Source organism: Tenrec ecaudatus, chromosome 6, assembly GCF_050624435.1.
Source record: "Tenrec ecaudatus isolate mTenEca1 chromosome 6, mTenEca1.hap1, whole genome shotgun sequence".
Lineage (NCBI taxonomy): Eukaryota > Metazoa > Chordata > Mammalia > Afrosoricida > Tenrecidae > Tenrec > Tenrec ecaudatus.
The window spans coordinates 30755953-30768989 of NC_134535.1; the positions used below are offsets into that span (position 1 = coordinate 30755953).

The 13037-nt window shown below is 35.4% G+C and overlaps 1 protein-coding gene across 2 annotated transcripts in view; it reads left to right on the forward strand.

Moving 5' to 3' along the window:
* Window positions 1-13037, forward strand: part of CDK17 (cyclin dependent kinase 17) — a 106885-nt gene that overhangs the window by 75524 nt on the left and 18324 nt on the right. For both annotated transcript variants that reach the window (XM_075551144.1, XM_075551145.1), the window contains exons 6-10: window positions 2896-2952; window positions 3912-4026; window positions 4809-4903; window positions 5163-5225; window positions 11331-11454. In XM_075551144.1, coding sequence (XP_075407259.1) covers window positions 2896-2952; window positions 3912-4026; window positions 4809-4903; window positions 5163-5225; window positions 11331-11454 — 454 coding nt within the window. The remainder of the gene's footprint in view (window positions 1-2895; window positions 2953-3911; window positions 4027-4808; window positions 4904-5162; window positions 5226-11330; window positions 11455-13037) is intronic.

Below are 13037 nucleotides of genomic sequence, written 5' to 3' on the forward strand. Positions count from 1 at the left end.
TTTGTAAGACAAAAAAAATAAACAGATAAAGAGTTCTCAATATCTCTTCTGGTCCTTTATAATGGACGGGAAAGAACACATCTTATTGGTAACAGTAATCACTTTGTAATTCTCAGGCAGAGAGAATTGGCGTTAACAGAAAACTGCTTTCAGCCCTTCTTAAATGCACATATTTTTAGAATGACCTATAGAACCTGTCCACATACTTCATTTCTTTAGACGCTCAATTAAAACTATGTTGCCAGAATGTTAATACATTGTTATACTGTGGGACAGTGATTGTGTTGCCTAATCCAAAGAAATAAATATCTAATAACTCTTGATATCATTTGTAAGTTACATTGCATTATCAGGATTAAAAAAATATTAGCAAATTATGCTATAAGAGAGCCAACTGAACAGGAACTTCCCTAGAACGGCCAATGAAGCAAAGCATTCTCTCTTGGAATAATATCAGAAAAGAAACTAACTATCGGCATTTTTCTGGGAAGCAAATTTGATTAAAGATGTTTATATTGAGGTAAAAAGTTTACTATACCATTACTTTGGTTATTTCCTTTTTAAAAGTGCTTAACTGTAGACAACATTGTAAATAAGATAGAACAGTGTGGATTCTGATCTCACTAAAGCAGGGATCATTTCTGATTTCTTCATTCTCTCCATAGTACCTAGCTTGTATTTGGTAAATGTCGAACAAATGAGCTTTGTCCTTTGTTCTCCGAATAATTTCTGTAGGAAACCATGTCAACAAGCTAGTCTTTATATGTACTGTTAATTTTGTCAGCAGATAAAAATATAAGTGAAATTTTCAAAAATTTCCATTTAAAGACCTAGTAAGTTATATTTGAGTTTAACTATTAAATACTTAAACTTAGAAAGTATTAAAATGGGGGTGGGTGGGTAGGCTGAGTGTACTTTACTCTTGAATTGAGTTCTGACAGACTTGAGTAGCTGTACCATTGGTCTGAATTTTCTGTTTGCCTTCATGAGTAGAATTGAGTTGCTGTTTGCTTTATTAACCTATTCAATTTTAAATTTAACTTCATAATTATAATGCCATATACTTTAAACAAATAAAATAGACTTAGCATATTGATAGGATGCCTCTGGGTTTCATTCTGTACAAAGTGACTCTTTGTAACGGTAAAATTTGATACATTGTTTACATACTTTATATCCCCATATGAGATGGTAATCTCTATAACATTTTTATCTTTACAAACTTTAGTTTACTATTTTTCAAAAGCACAGCTACCATTTTATCATAGTTGCCAGTAGACTAAAGTTTAGCTGCTGTTTTATGGTGGCATTAATATTCATTCACGTAAGATTAAAAAATGAATGAGAAAAATTCCCTATTTTAAAAAGAAAATATTTCTGACAGTATATTTTCCCAAGTACTTCTCAATGTTATAAACAAAAACCAACCAAAGTCTCTACCGTCAAAGTGATTCCAACTACTACCCACCCTGTTTAGGGTTTCTGAGACAGCTTCATCTTTTTCCTGTGAAGCAACTGGTGGTTTTGAACCACTGACTCTGTGGTTAGCAGTCTAGCACCTCACCCACAGAACCAGCCTTTATCTCACGAAAAAAGTTTCAACTCAAAAAGAGGCTTTTATGGGGATCTGCTGGCCCTGTTAAATCCAAGGCAGAGACGTCAGTTCAGAAGGTTATGACAATTGTGTTTTGGATTCCAGAGGGGAATAATCTTGACAGATTTTCTCAAAGGCTACATGACAATCAAGAGAGTTTATTATGAAGACGTTTCAAGAAAATCAAAAGTATTTTTTGTTTCCAAAAGTCTTAGAACATTAAAAATGAACATGATTTGAGTTCCTGAAGGATGGCAAAACTGCCATTTTGACGTGGTAAAATATGACACAAGCTCAGTTCTCCAGGGAAAGCTTAGGTGGAAACACTTCCGTCAGAAGCCTGCAGTCTTCTTACATGGAGGCTATGTGAGGAAGCACTAGCTTCACAGTTTGATATTTGCATTTATTAATGAACTAATAAAAGTATTTATGATTTTGTAGCACCACTTTTTAACTTATCCTTGTATACATCACTGTAACAAAAGGATAGGAACATATCTTCCTGTTGACTATTCAACTTTGGACATTAAGAAAATTTTTCCTATTTTTCTAAAGCTGTGTTCTTAATCCCTATATTGGTGTCCCTCCACCCATCACCCATTTATTCCTAAATTGTTCATGCTGTGTTCTCTTTGTTTATTTTGTTGTTTAAGTTTTTAAGTAGTTTTAAATTACATATTCAGTTGTTGTCCATTTGCTACATCTAAAATCGGCGAGCAAGTCCTTACACTCGGCAGGAGGCGGCAGGTGGCAAAAATTACGCTTCTAGTCCTTCTCCCATATCGATTTCTTACTTCATTCCTGAGTGGTTTTCCGTTGTTGTGCATGTCATTTGTATCATATTTTTGTTGGAAAAGCTGAAAAACAAAATAGTATTTATGGCTTGCAAAGCTTCCTAGGGAACTCAAAATGCTGGCCAAAGGGGGAAATTGGGAACTAATACTAATCGATATAAGGATGAAGAAATGTTTTAAAATCAATTGTGGTAATAATGGCACAGCTTTTTTCAACGATGTTTAAACCATTGAGTTGTTATATGATATGTTAAAAAGTTTTTTCTAGAATATTAGCTAGCTCTTTGTAAAAGCTGGATTGGTAATTTTCACTGTGAATGTTGATAGTTTTGAATCTCTGAATATTACAACATAAATTATATTTTTCAACTCGACAGATACTTGTCAGTTTTATTATTATGTTTTCTTGTTCTATTTAGCCCAACGTAGTTTCAGAGGTTGAGAAAAAAATTAATTGAAATTAAAAACTTAAACACTAAGCTTATATATATATTTTCTTAATTGTAGTCAGAAATTGGGTTTGGAAAAATGGAAACCTACATCAAATTGGAAAAGCTTGGAGAAGTAAGTGAATACCGCCGGTCCCCTCCTCCCCTCCAACAAAACAAACAAAAAACTACAATGTTTTGTTGTTTACTGCTGTTGTTGGTTGTTCCTTCTTGTAAATCTAGTTTTTGCCAACCTAGGGGGAAAAAATGTAATCACTGTATAACAGATAGTGCTAAGCCTTTCAATCCTTAAATTTATTCCATCAATGTGAGAGGAAATGAATGTTGTTTCATTTTTACAACTCTGTATTCTTTTATTGCAACACAAAGTACCGTGCTTTCCTGGTAACAAAGTAGGCACTTATTTGTTACTTAGACTCCTGAGAGTTAACTGTGTTTTCCTCTAGGAAATAGCATGAGTTCAAACCTTTGAAAGATCAAAATACTATTTTTAAAAATAAAAACATAACTCATTGAAGGTCAAGGAAACCTTTGGTAATACCTTGGTTTCCTTGACCACACTGGGACTGGCATGAGAAAGGCCAAAGAGATCATCATAGCGTCTGCTAGTAGGAAAACCTTTGAGGGAATTTGAGGGATAACAGCAAAGAGAGTTTACAGACTCTGAACCATGGGTGAGATTTTTATAACTCAATAATACATTTTTGCTTTTCAAATAATATTCTCAAACACTCCTTTCAATCCCCACACACCATTGCAGGTAAAAAAAATGATTTTTGTATTTAAAGCTATAATTCCAATCATTAATCTAAAATAAAATTCCCCCCAAATAATTAAATTCTCTCCTTTCATTTCAGTACTTTAGAGACACTTTGTCAGGTTGTAAGACCATGGAAGCACATAGAACTGAAAATTCTTTTTGCGATAAGAAAGCCATGAATGATGGTGTGGTGTTTTCTTTGCAGACGGTATCTAGTGTGTGCATTTAGATTCAATTAGGGCTTTCTGTTACATAGATCATATAGGCTGATGCTCTCTGTACTTTTGCTGTGTCTTCTAAAAATATTTTTATAGGGTACATATGCAACTGTGTATAAAGGCAGAAGTAAATTGACGGAGAATTTGGTGGCATTAAAAGAGATCCGATTGGAACATGAAGAGGGTGCTCCCTGCACAGCTATAAGAGAAGGTATAATTTGATTCTTTTCCTGAATAAAATGGATCATTAAGTTTATCTAGAACACTATAAAAATCAAAACTGTATACTTTTTGTTTTTGTAAGTAAAAGAATTTAGATATTAGAAATAATAGATGACTGGAAGATAAATTTAGACTTTAAAAAAGTTAGTTTATAGAGCTGATATATCTGTACGTGGGAGAAAGATGAACTAGAGATTATAGCGTCTGGGCAACTCAGAGGAGCCTGACCTAGACCACTGCTAGGACTTAGACTCTACACAATGGCAGTGAGTTTGTACATGTGTATGTGTAAGTTTTCTGTATACATATTTGACATAGGGAAATTTTATTATATATTGGTTATGGTAAAGCTGATTAAATTAATTATTATTTATACCCTAAAATTACAGAATATATTCATATCATTTTATAAAGAAAAAAATGAATTGTTCAGAAAATGCTTTGAGGCAATTGACTAGCAATTTGGGGCAAGGGAGTACCTTACAGTTTATATCCAAAAGTTAACATTAAAAGAAGCAGAATATGATTTCAAGAGTATTAGGTTGATATTTAGGGAAACTTTAAGTATCTTAACATCAAACACAGAAACATTTTTTTTAAAGGTTACTAGGCTTGATTCCATTAAAATTTCAAGCACTAATCTCCCTGGTGAAACATGATTTAAATGTAAGAGAATCTTAATCTCAGTCATATCATATGTTTTTTACAAAGACTGTTTTTAAAGACTGACTATTGCACACTAAATAATTGACTTGTTTTTTTGTTTTGCAGTTTCACTATTAAAGGATCTAAAACATGCAAATATAGTAACATTACATGACATTGTTCACACTGATAAATCTTTGACTCTGGTCTTTGAATATCTGGTATGTATTTCATTTTAAAAGAATGAATTTTTAACATTGTTTTTAAAATGGTAATAAGAAGCTGGGGCTTCTGAACAGCCCCCAGAGACATTGCTGTCTCGTTGTTTGTGTATAATTAAGTTTGCATGTGATTCGGTAAGTAATTTTCCTTGAAAGACAACTCATTTAAAAAAATAAGTAAATACTGCTGATTGAATGTGCCATGCATTTTATTCATCATATATCACATAATGAAGTACTACTTATTATTTATTTTTAGGACAAAGACCTAAAACAGTACATGGATGACTGTGGAAACATCATGAGCATGCACAATGTAAAGGTATACTTTAATGCCTAGTTTTACATTTTATTTACAGCCTACACAAACACTGCATAAGAAAATGTATTGGTTCTCTAACTATTCTGATTCAGACTTTTCTCCTTGGCATTTTAAAGAAGTTATTGCCCTCCGGAAATAATTACTCAGAACCTCTATTTACTATACTCGCATTTCTTATAAGTCAGCCCTCAAGTCTTTTAGAAACTAATTTTGATATTTCCTTTCACATCCTAACACTGATTCTGTTTGGAGAGAATATACATGTGTTTATAGGTATAGTCTATTTTTCAAAAAAGAATGTGGTTCCTTTTTTCAGGCTGCCTTTAAATGACAGACTTCCTGATAAATTTTTAGAGATTATTTAGTTTAAAAACACAAAAAACGAGAACCAACTTTTCAAGGTGGTAATTGTGTTAGTCTGGGGAGACTAGAGAAACAAATTCATAGACACTTATATGTGCATAAAAAAGAGCTTTATATACAAGAGCAATTGCATATTGAGAAAACATCCCAGCACAATCCAGATCAAGTCCTTAAGTCCCAATATTAGCCCATATGTCCGATACCAATCTATAAATTCTTCAGACTCACACAACACATGCAATGACACCGAATGCTAGAAGATGACAGGCCAGTGGATGGGAAGTCTTGTGGATCCAGTGGCAGTGGAAGCATCTCAGCGCTGGCAGGGGTCTCCACGTGGCTCCTTCAACCCCAAGGCTCTAGCGTAGCTCCATGTGTCTTGTCAACAGGAATGTCTCCCAGAGAGTGTATGTGTGTCCTGCCTTCAGCAAGCTACTTATCTCCTTAGCGCCTCCAAATGAGGTCATCAGGCTGTGACCTGGTTGACAGGCAAAACTCCACCCCTTCACTCTCAAGTCTCAAGCTGAGGACCGATTTTGTAACTACCACAGACCACCCTTGTAAATTTGACACGTTCACATAACTCTTTAGCCAGATATAATTTTCAATCAAACAATATTGAAATCATATCTGTACCTAAACCGGATAAAACTAAAATGTATACAATTCAATGTGTGCCACCGTCATTTAAACATAGCATTCTATAAGTGCATAAAACAAAAATATCCTATGCCTAACAATTGCAGTTACCGTATATATTCAAGTATAAGCCTAGTTTTTTTCAGCACATTTTTAATGCAGTTTTTGTGGTAAAATTAGGTGCCTCAGTGGATAGTTGGTAGATTTATACTCAAGTATATACAGTAAGTAACACCTACACCTTAATCCTATAATCCTATGAATATATTCCAGCACCTGTGAAAGTCGGTATGTCAACCACTTCATGCCTTTATCCTCCTCATTTTGAGTATCCTCTTTCTTTACCGCCCACTTACATCAACCCAGTGCTCTGGGCGGGGACAGTCATATTCTTTGATGTGAAGAGTCTTCATTCCAGTTGGAACCTTGTGAAGTCCACATCCATAAGCAAAGTCAAATCAGCACAGGCCATCCATGAAGTCTGCAGCAATATGCACCAGTTCACAAGCTCATAAATCTTCTCTTCATCTGGTTGGGTTCTGGTCAACTCAGTGTGGGCTCCCTCACTGAGCCTCACCAGGGTGTCCATAGGTTGCCTTGCCTTTAGACCACGGGTCCCTTCATGAATTCTCAACAACCCTAGCTAGCCCTCTTGGGCTAGGCCATGAACCTCAGACTAGTTCATCCGCTCTCATCTTCTCTAGTTTCTGTAAACCAGGTCCACAGGTGTCCGTGGCCAGGCTTTACCTGTCTCTTTATTGCTGCACTTCTGTCACTTCCACTCAACAAGTGCCTCCAGGTGGTTACCTAGCAAGCATTTCAGCTTGCTCACTGGTTCCGTTTAATGGTTCAGCCCTAGAGCAGAGAGTTTCTTCGGGCTCCAGATTTTTTTCCCAGCTTCTGACAAAAACCACTAGTTCAAGATTCAAAGAGTTCCTTTTTCCTCAGTCTGTCAGCAGTCCCCTAGGCAAGTCTCTCAGCATGCAAATGTCCTGTGTACTTCTAAGCTCTGGGTGGGGCATATCCTTTCAGAGCCTTCTTTGCAGGTATGTCCTAACCCATTTAAAGATTCAAATTTTAATGGCTGAAGTCAAAGCTTACAAACTCTATTTTCATATTTCTATCCATCATAACAATAATAAGCAGAAATCAGCAGAATCAGATACTAATCTCAATTCTTAAAACAGTCATGTTCAATCCTTATTTAGTTTATCTTAATCCTTGTCTAACCTACTGATATAAAATATGGTTTTAGGCCTCTGACAGCATCAAGCCAGAGCCAGGCTTTCTGTCACCATTTTGACCATCTGTCAGCCATTTTTCCTAAGCAGTTCTGAGAAATTCAAGGGGCAGTTTTGTTCCCTGAGCTCAAAATATATATTAATCACATTCATTGTTGCCATTTCACACAGGAAAAACCAAAGACTACAACCAGTGGAAGAATCAAAACTTTAACTTCCCATTTTTTTCCAGAAAACAACCCAATAAACCGCAAGGGCATATCTGACCTTTGGCTAGTCAAAGAAAAAACACTACCATGAGGCAGAAGTCCAACATACATCCATGCTCCATCCTTATGATTTGTTTCTATAGTAACCCAACCCCAAGGTACCATAATGTGTTATGCCGGGGATACTAGAGAAATTTATGTAACTACCACAGTAATTTATGAATAAAGGCAATAGGAAAGTGTGGGTCCAGATAAAACCCAAAATAATAAATGGAATAAAACGTATAGTGATTTTCTTGTAGTTCTTTTTGGCCTGTTTCATTGATACACATGCTCAAAGTTTAGCAAAGATTTATTCTTCCAAATTCAACCAAAACTTTGTGGAACTTATTCTGGATTTTGGCTACTCAGGCTATGTGTTTACAGGTATAGAGATATTTTCAATTCTGCAGATAGTAACTTTGAACATATGTAACCAAAACCCATTGGCATCAAGTCAATTCCGGCTCATAGGAACCCTGTAAGAACAGTAGAAATGCTCCATAGAGTTTTCAAGACTAAATCCTTATGGAGCCCGCTGCCTTATAGTTTTCACAGGGAGTAACTGATGAGTTCAAAGTGCCAGCCTTTCAGTTAACAGCAGGTAAGCACTGTAACCACCGAATCTCTACATATTAATTATTAGAGAGTAAGTTGGTAGATAAGATATAAGAGCCAGCTACTCAGAAGCAACAAAGCCCACATGGAGGAAGTATACCAGCCTGTGCGATCGCGAGGTGTCGAAGGGTCAGGTATCAGGCAGGCATCATAAGAACGAAAAATCTTATCATAGTGAATTAGGGGAGCAGTGCGGAGTGGAGACCCAACACCCATATGTAGGCCACTGGACATCCCCTTACAGAAGGATTTGGGGAGACTAGCCAGTCAGGGTGCGAAGTAGCAACAATGAAACATACAACTTTCCTCTAGTTCCTAAATGCTTCCTCCTCCCCCACTATTGTGATCCCAATTCTACCTTACAAATCTGGCTAGACCAGAGGATGTACACTGGTACAGATAGGAACTAGAAATGCAGGGAATTCAGGGTGGATGATCCCTTCAGGACCAGTATTGTGAGTGGCATACTGGGAGGGTGGGTTGGAAAGGGGGAACCAATTACAAGGATCTACATGTGACCTCTTCCCTGGGGGCCGGACAACAGAAAAGTATGTAAAGGGAGATGTCGGACAGAGCAAGATATGACAAAATAATAATTTATAAATTATCAAGGATTCATGAGGGAGGGGGGAGCGGGGATGGAAGGGAAAATGAGCTGATGCCAGGGGTTTAGGTGCACAGCAAATGTTTTGAGAATGACGAGGGCAATGAATATACAAATGTGCTTTACACAATTGATGTATGTTTTGATTGTAATAAGAATTTTATGAGCCCCTAATTAAAAAATAAAATAAATGAAAAGAAAAGAAAGACCCAGTTAGCTACTCAAAGAGAACTCAATACATATATCTTGCTAAAATTTTTAAGCAGGGCTCCAAGTGTTAGTTTATATATGTTCAAGAAGGCCTCAAAAACTTGTGGACAAAGGGAACTAAAAGACGTTAGAGTATTTCCATGAAAATTTTAAAGCCCCTTATATACCTACTCTGAGAATTGTTTTCATATTTTTTTACACTTCGTTATACAAGGTATTGTGGATCTCATTTGTAAATACAGTTGACCTTTGAACAACATGTTGATGAGGGCCACCAACCTCCTATGCAGTTGAAAATCTGCATCTAATTTTGGACTCACCCAAAACTTAACCTATTAGCCTACTGTTGACCAAAAGCCTTACCAGTAACATGAAACAGTCGACTAACACATAATCTGAATGCTATATGCATTGCATCCCACACCAGCATAAGAGCTGTGTTTCAATACAAGTTGAAATGGTATCTTGCAACAAGTGCAAGATGTTTGTGTCCTGCTGGTGTAGCTGCTGGGGTGGCTTCATGAATTTCCAGCTTTTTTTTTTTTTTTTTTTTTACAATGAGCCTTATGCTGGATTTACCTACCTTGCAATGGCAGTCAGCCACAGCTGTAAGCCTCAATTTATAGTATATATCCAGCAATTGTCTGTTTCTTGTAATGTCCTGACTTTTCTCTGCTTTGGGGGGAGCATTTCTAGAAGTACTTGTGGCACTTCCTATGGGTCCCATGATGTTATTTTGTTTTTAAAGTATTATAATAAGCACAAGAGATCACTTGTTACTGCAGTATATCCTGTATTGGAGAGACATGCAGAGATTATTAATGTTTTAAAAAATATATCCACATGTCAGTGGACCCGTGCAGTTCTTACCCATGTTGTTCAAGGGGCAACTGTATTTCTGTTATTTTTATTGCTTTTTAATGCTTTCATATTACAATAATTTTGAAACACTCATCATAATTTTTAAAATATTTGAAAAAAATCTACTTCTTTTCCTGTAAGCCAGGTCTACATGGCTGACTTAAATTTGATAGCATTTTATTGCTTATGTATTTAAATGACCCTTGTCCTCTCCAAAAATAAAATGTAATAGAGTAACAAGTAATTTCAGAATTTTCGAAGCACGGCAATATGTAGAGTATAGAAATATGTAGAGTATAGAAATATGTAGAGTATAGAAATATGTAGAGTATAGAAATATGCAGAGTATAGAAATATGCAGGGTATAGAAATATGTAGGGTATAGAAATATGCAGGGTATAGAAATGTGTAGGGTATAGAAAAATGTAGAGTATAGAAATATGTAGAGTATAGAAATGGTACGGCTCTGGATTCATGCAGGCTCTTTTCACCAACTGCCCTGGCCCATCGTGTGGTAGCTCTGCATTTCACCCACAAGTTAAACTGAGGCACACTCTCGAGTCATCTGCACTAAAAGGGTTCTTTTCTGTTAAGAGTCAAAGATCTGTGTTCCACATCTCTCCTTCCACCAAATTCTGTAAGAAAAAGCTAACCAACCTTTATTTAGTTTTATAAGATTTGGTTCCCTCAAAGAGTCCTTCAATGCTAATCTTTTCTCAATCCTAGTTGACTTGAAGGCTGAGTAGGAGGCACTAAAAATAAAATGCCCACGAGGTGGGTGACAAGCTGGCTTAGGCTAATTTTATAGCACATAATTTACCAGAGCTGTACAGCACCATTCTCTTTGATACTTCAGTTTTGTTTTTATTTGTTTATTTGTTTTTTTCATAAAAATCACCATTTCTGATGCTTACTTTAAGGGCATTGACCACATTTATTTAGTTAGAGGTGGTGGTGGTGGGTATTTATTTTGCCAAAATTTATAGTCCAAATGTAAACCTTAGAGTCCTATAAGTTCATGTGGATATGTTTATTTTAAATGATTTTCTGTAACAAGTTATAAATTACTAACAAGGCTATTTGATTTCACATTATAATGACTTTCATTAATAGATATTGTAAAACTTTAAAAATGGCAGATGTGTCAAATAGAATAACAAATTGTAAAACTAAGAAAACAATTACATACAGGAAAGGCTTTCTATTTTTCTTTTCCTATTCTAACAAGACCAGTGTTTTTTTTCTTATTATAATGTATGGTTATAGAAAGTATGCATTGTTATCTTTAAGACTAATTTCTATTTATCTCTCTTTTTTAAAGCTGTTTTTATACCAAATTTTGCGTGGTTTGGCATATTGCCACAGAAGAAAAGTGTTGCACCGAGACTTGAAGCCACAGAACCTCCTCATTAATGAAAAAGGAGAGTTAAAGCTAGCAGATTTTGGTATGGAATGGGCGAGATCTTTTTATGTACTTTCAGGGTGATTAAGTCTTAAAAACAGCTCTAGTCACAATAAGGGTCATCACCATCCTGCGTTAGAAATGTTCTCTGTAGACCAGGGCGAGGGTTATGACAGAACCTTGGTGGGTGAGTTAATTTTTGTCATCATACGCTTCTTATGAGTGGCAAATGCAACAATTTACTGAGGTTGTGATTCCCTAGACTAGACTCTTTAAGATTCTCTGCGGGGGGGGGGGGGGGGGTTCTTCATGGTAAATTATATCAACATGCTTATACTAAAATGTTATTTCCCCTTTTCATTGCATAAGTATTTCCGCTGATGATCCCCAAAATGTCGGGTACAGCTACTGGTTGGTAGTCACTGTGTTTTCACCACTCAACACATGCAGAAATAAAGTACTAGTTACACTCTAAAAGGTGTCTAATGAAATAGTATGGTTTATTTGGTTGACTCAACATCCCTGAATTTTTTTAGTATCCTGTGCCATGAAATGAGAAGATTTATTAAACATATTTGAACTGTAGGCAGTGGCTATCTCAGGAAAAGGTGCTTGCATGCTGATTTGAGTGCACACTGAACCAGCCCTCAGTTTTACTTGGGAGAATACAAAATGACGGACAGCCAACATTTTTCAAATGACGAGCACATGATATTCCAAAATCGTGCATGGATAAAAGATCCATTCAAAGTGAAAGACCAAACGATTAATGAAATGGAGATTGAAAAGTATACTCATGTAGTTTCAGTCACCACATAACTTCTAAAACCCAATTTGCTTCTGTTCTGCAGTAATATCAATATTTTTCTTCATTTAGTTTACTCAAAGCAATGTTTTCTTACAGAATAGCTGCAGATATGACAATCCAGCAATTTTCAATTAAGCTAGACATTAAAGAGTTTTATACAATTATAAAGCAAGGACATTTTTCTTACTAGTTTTTGTTTGGAGTAAAATATGTTTTGTAAATAAGTGTTATTTATACTACCTTTTAATGAGTAAATATTAGAAGTTTTTCTTCCTGTTTTCATTACTTTTATGATCAGCAGCATAATCCACATAAACAAATACTCCTTGTGGTTTTTTTCCCCCAGTAATTTTTAGAGTATAAAAATGTCCTGAGACTAACAGAAAATTATAATTTATTGAATTGACAGCTGTATTTGTATTACCTTGTCGATTAATTAGACTTTACAAGATTAGAAAGAAAGCTGAAGTTACATGTTCTTTTTACTTTTAGGAAGATTAAGCTTTTTCAGCACTTTTCAAATGTTGAATAAGATGTTAGAAATAGTTATAAGATTGGAAGTATGCAAAACAATACTTACTAACTTATTGTAGTGTGTGTTCACTTAGAATTTTCTATATTCCACAGTTGAGTGTCCGAATACTCTTAAGTAGTCTTAAAAGCCCCTACTTTCCCTGTTTCTATTTTTAGCATTTATAAATTTTCTGTAAATTATTATTGTAGGTTTACTTTTAAATATTTCATTAAATTTGATAAATATAAATGTTTCAAGTATTGATTTGGTGGCAACAGATGAGCTGCCATTAAATAGTGTGTTC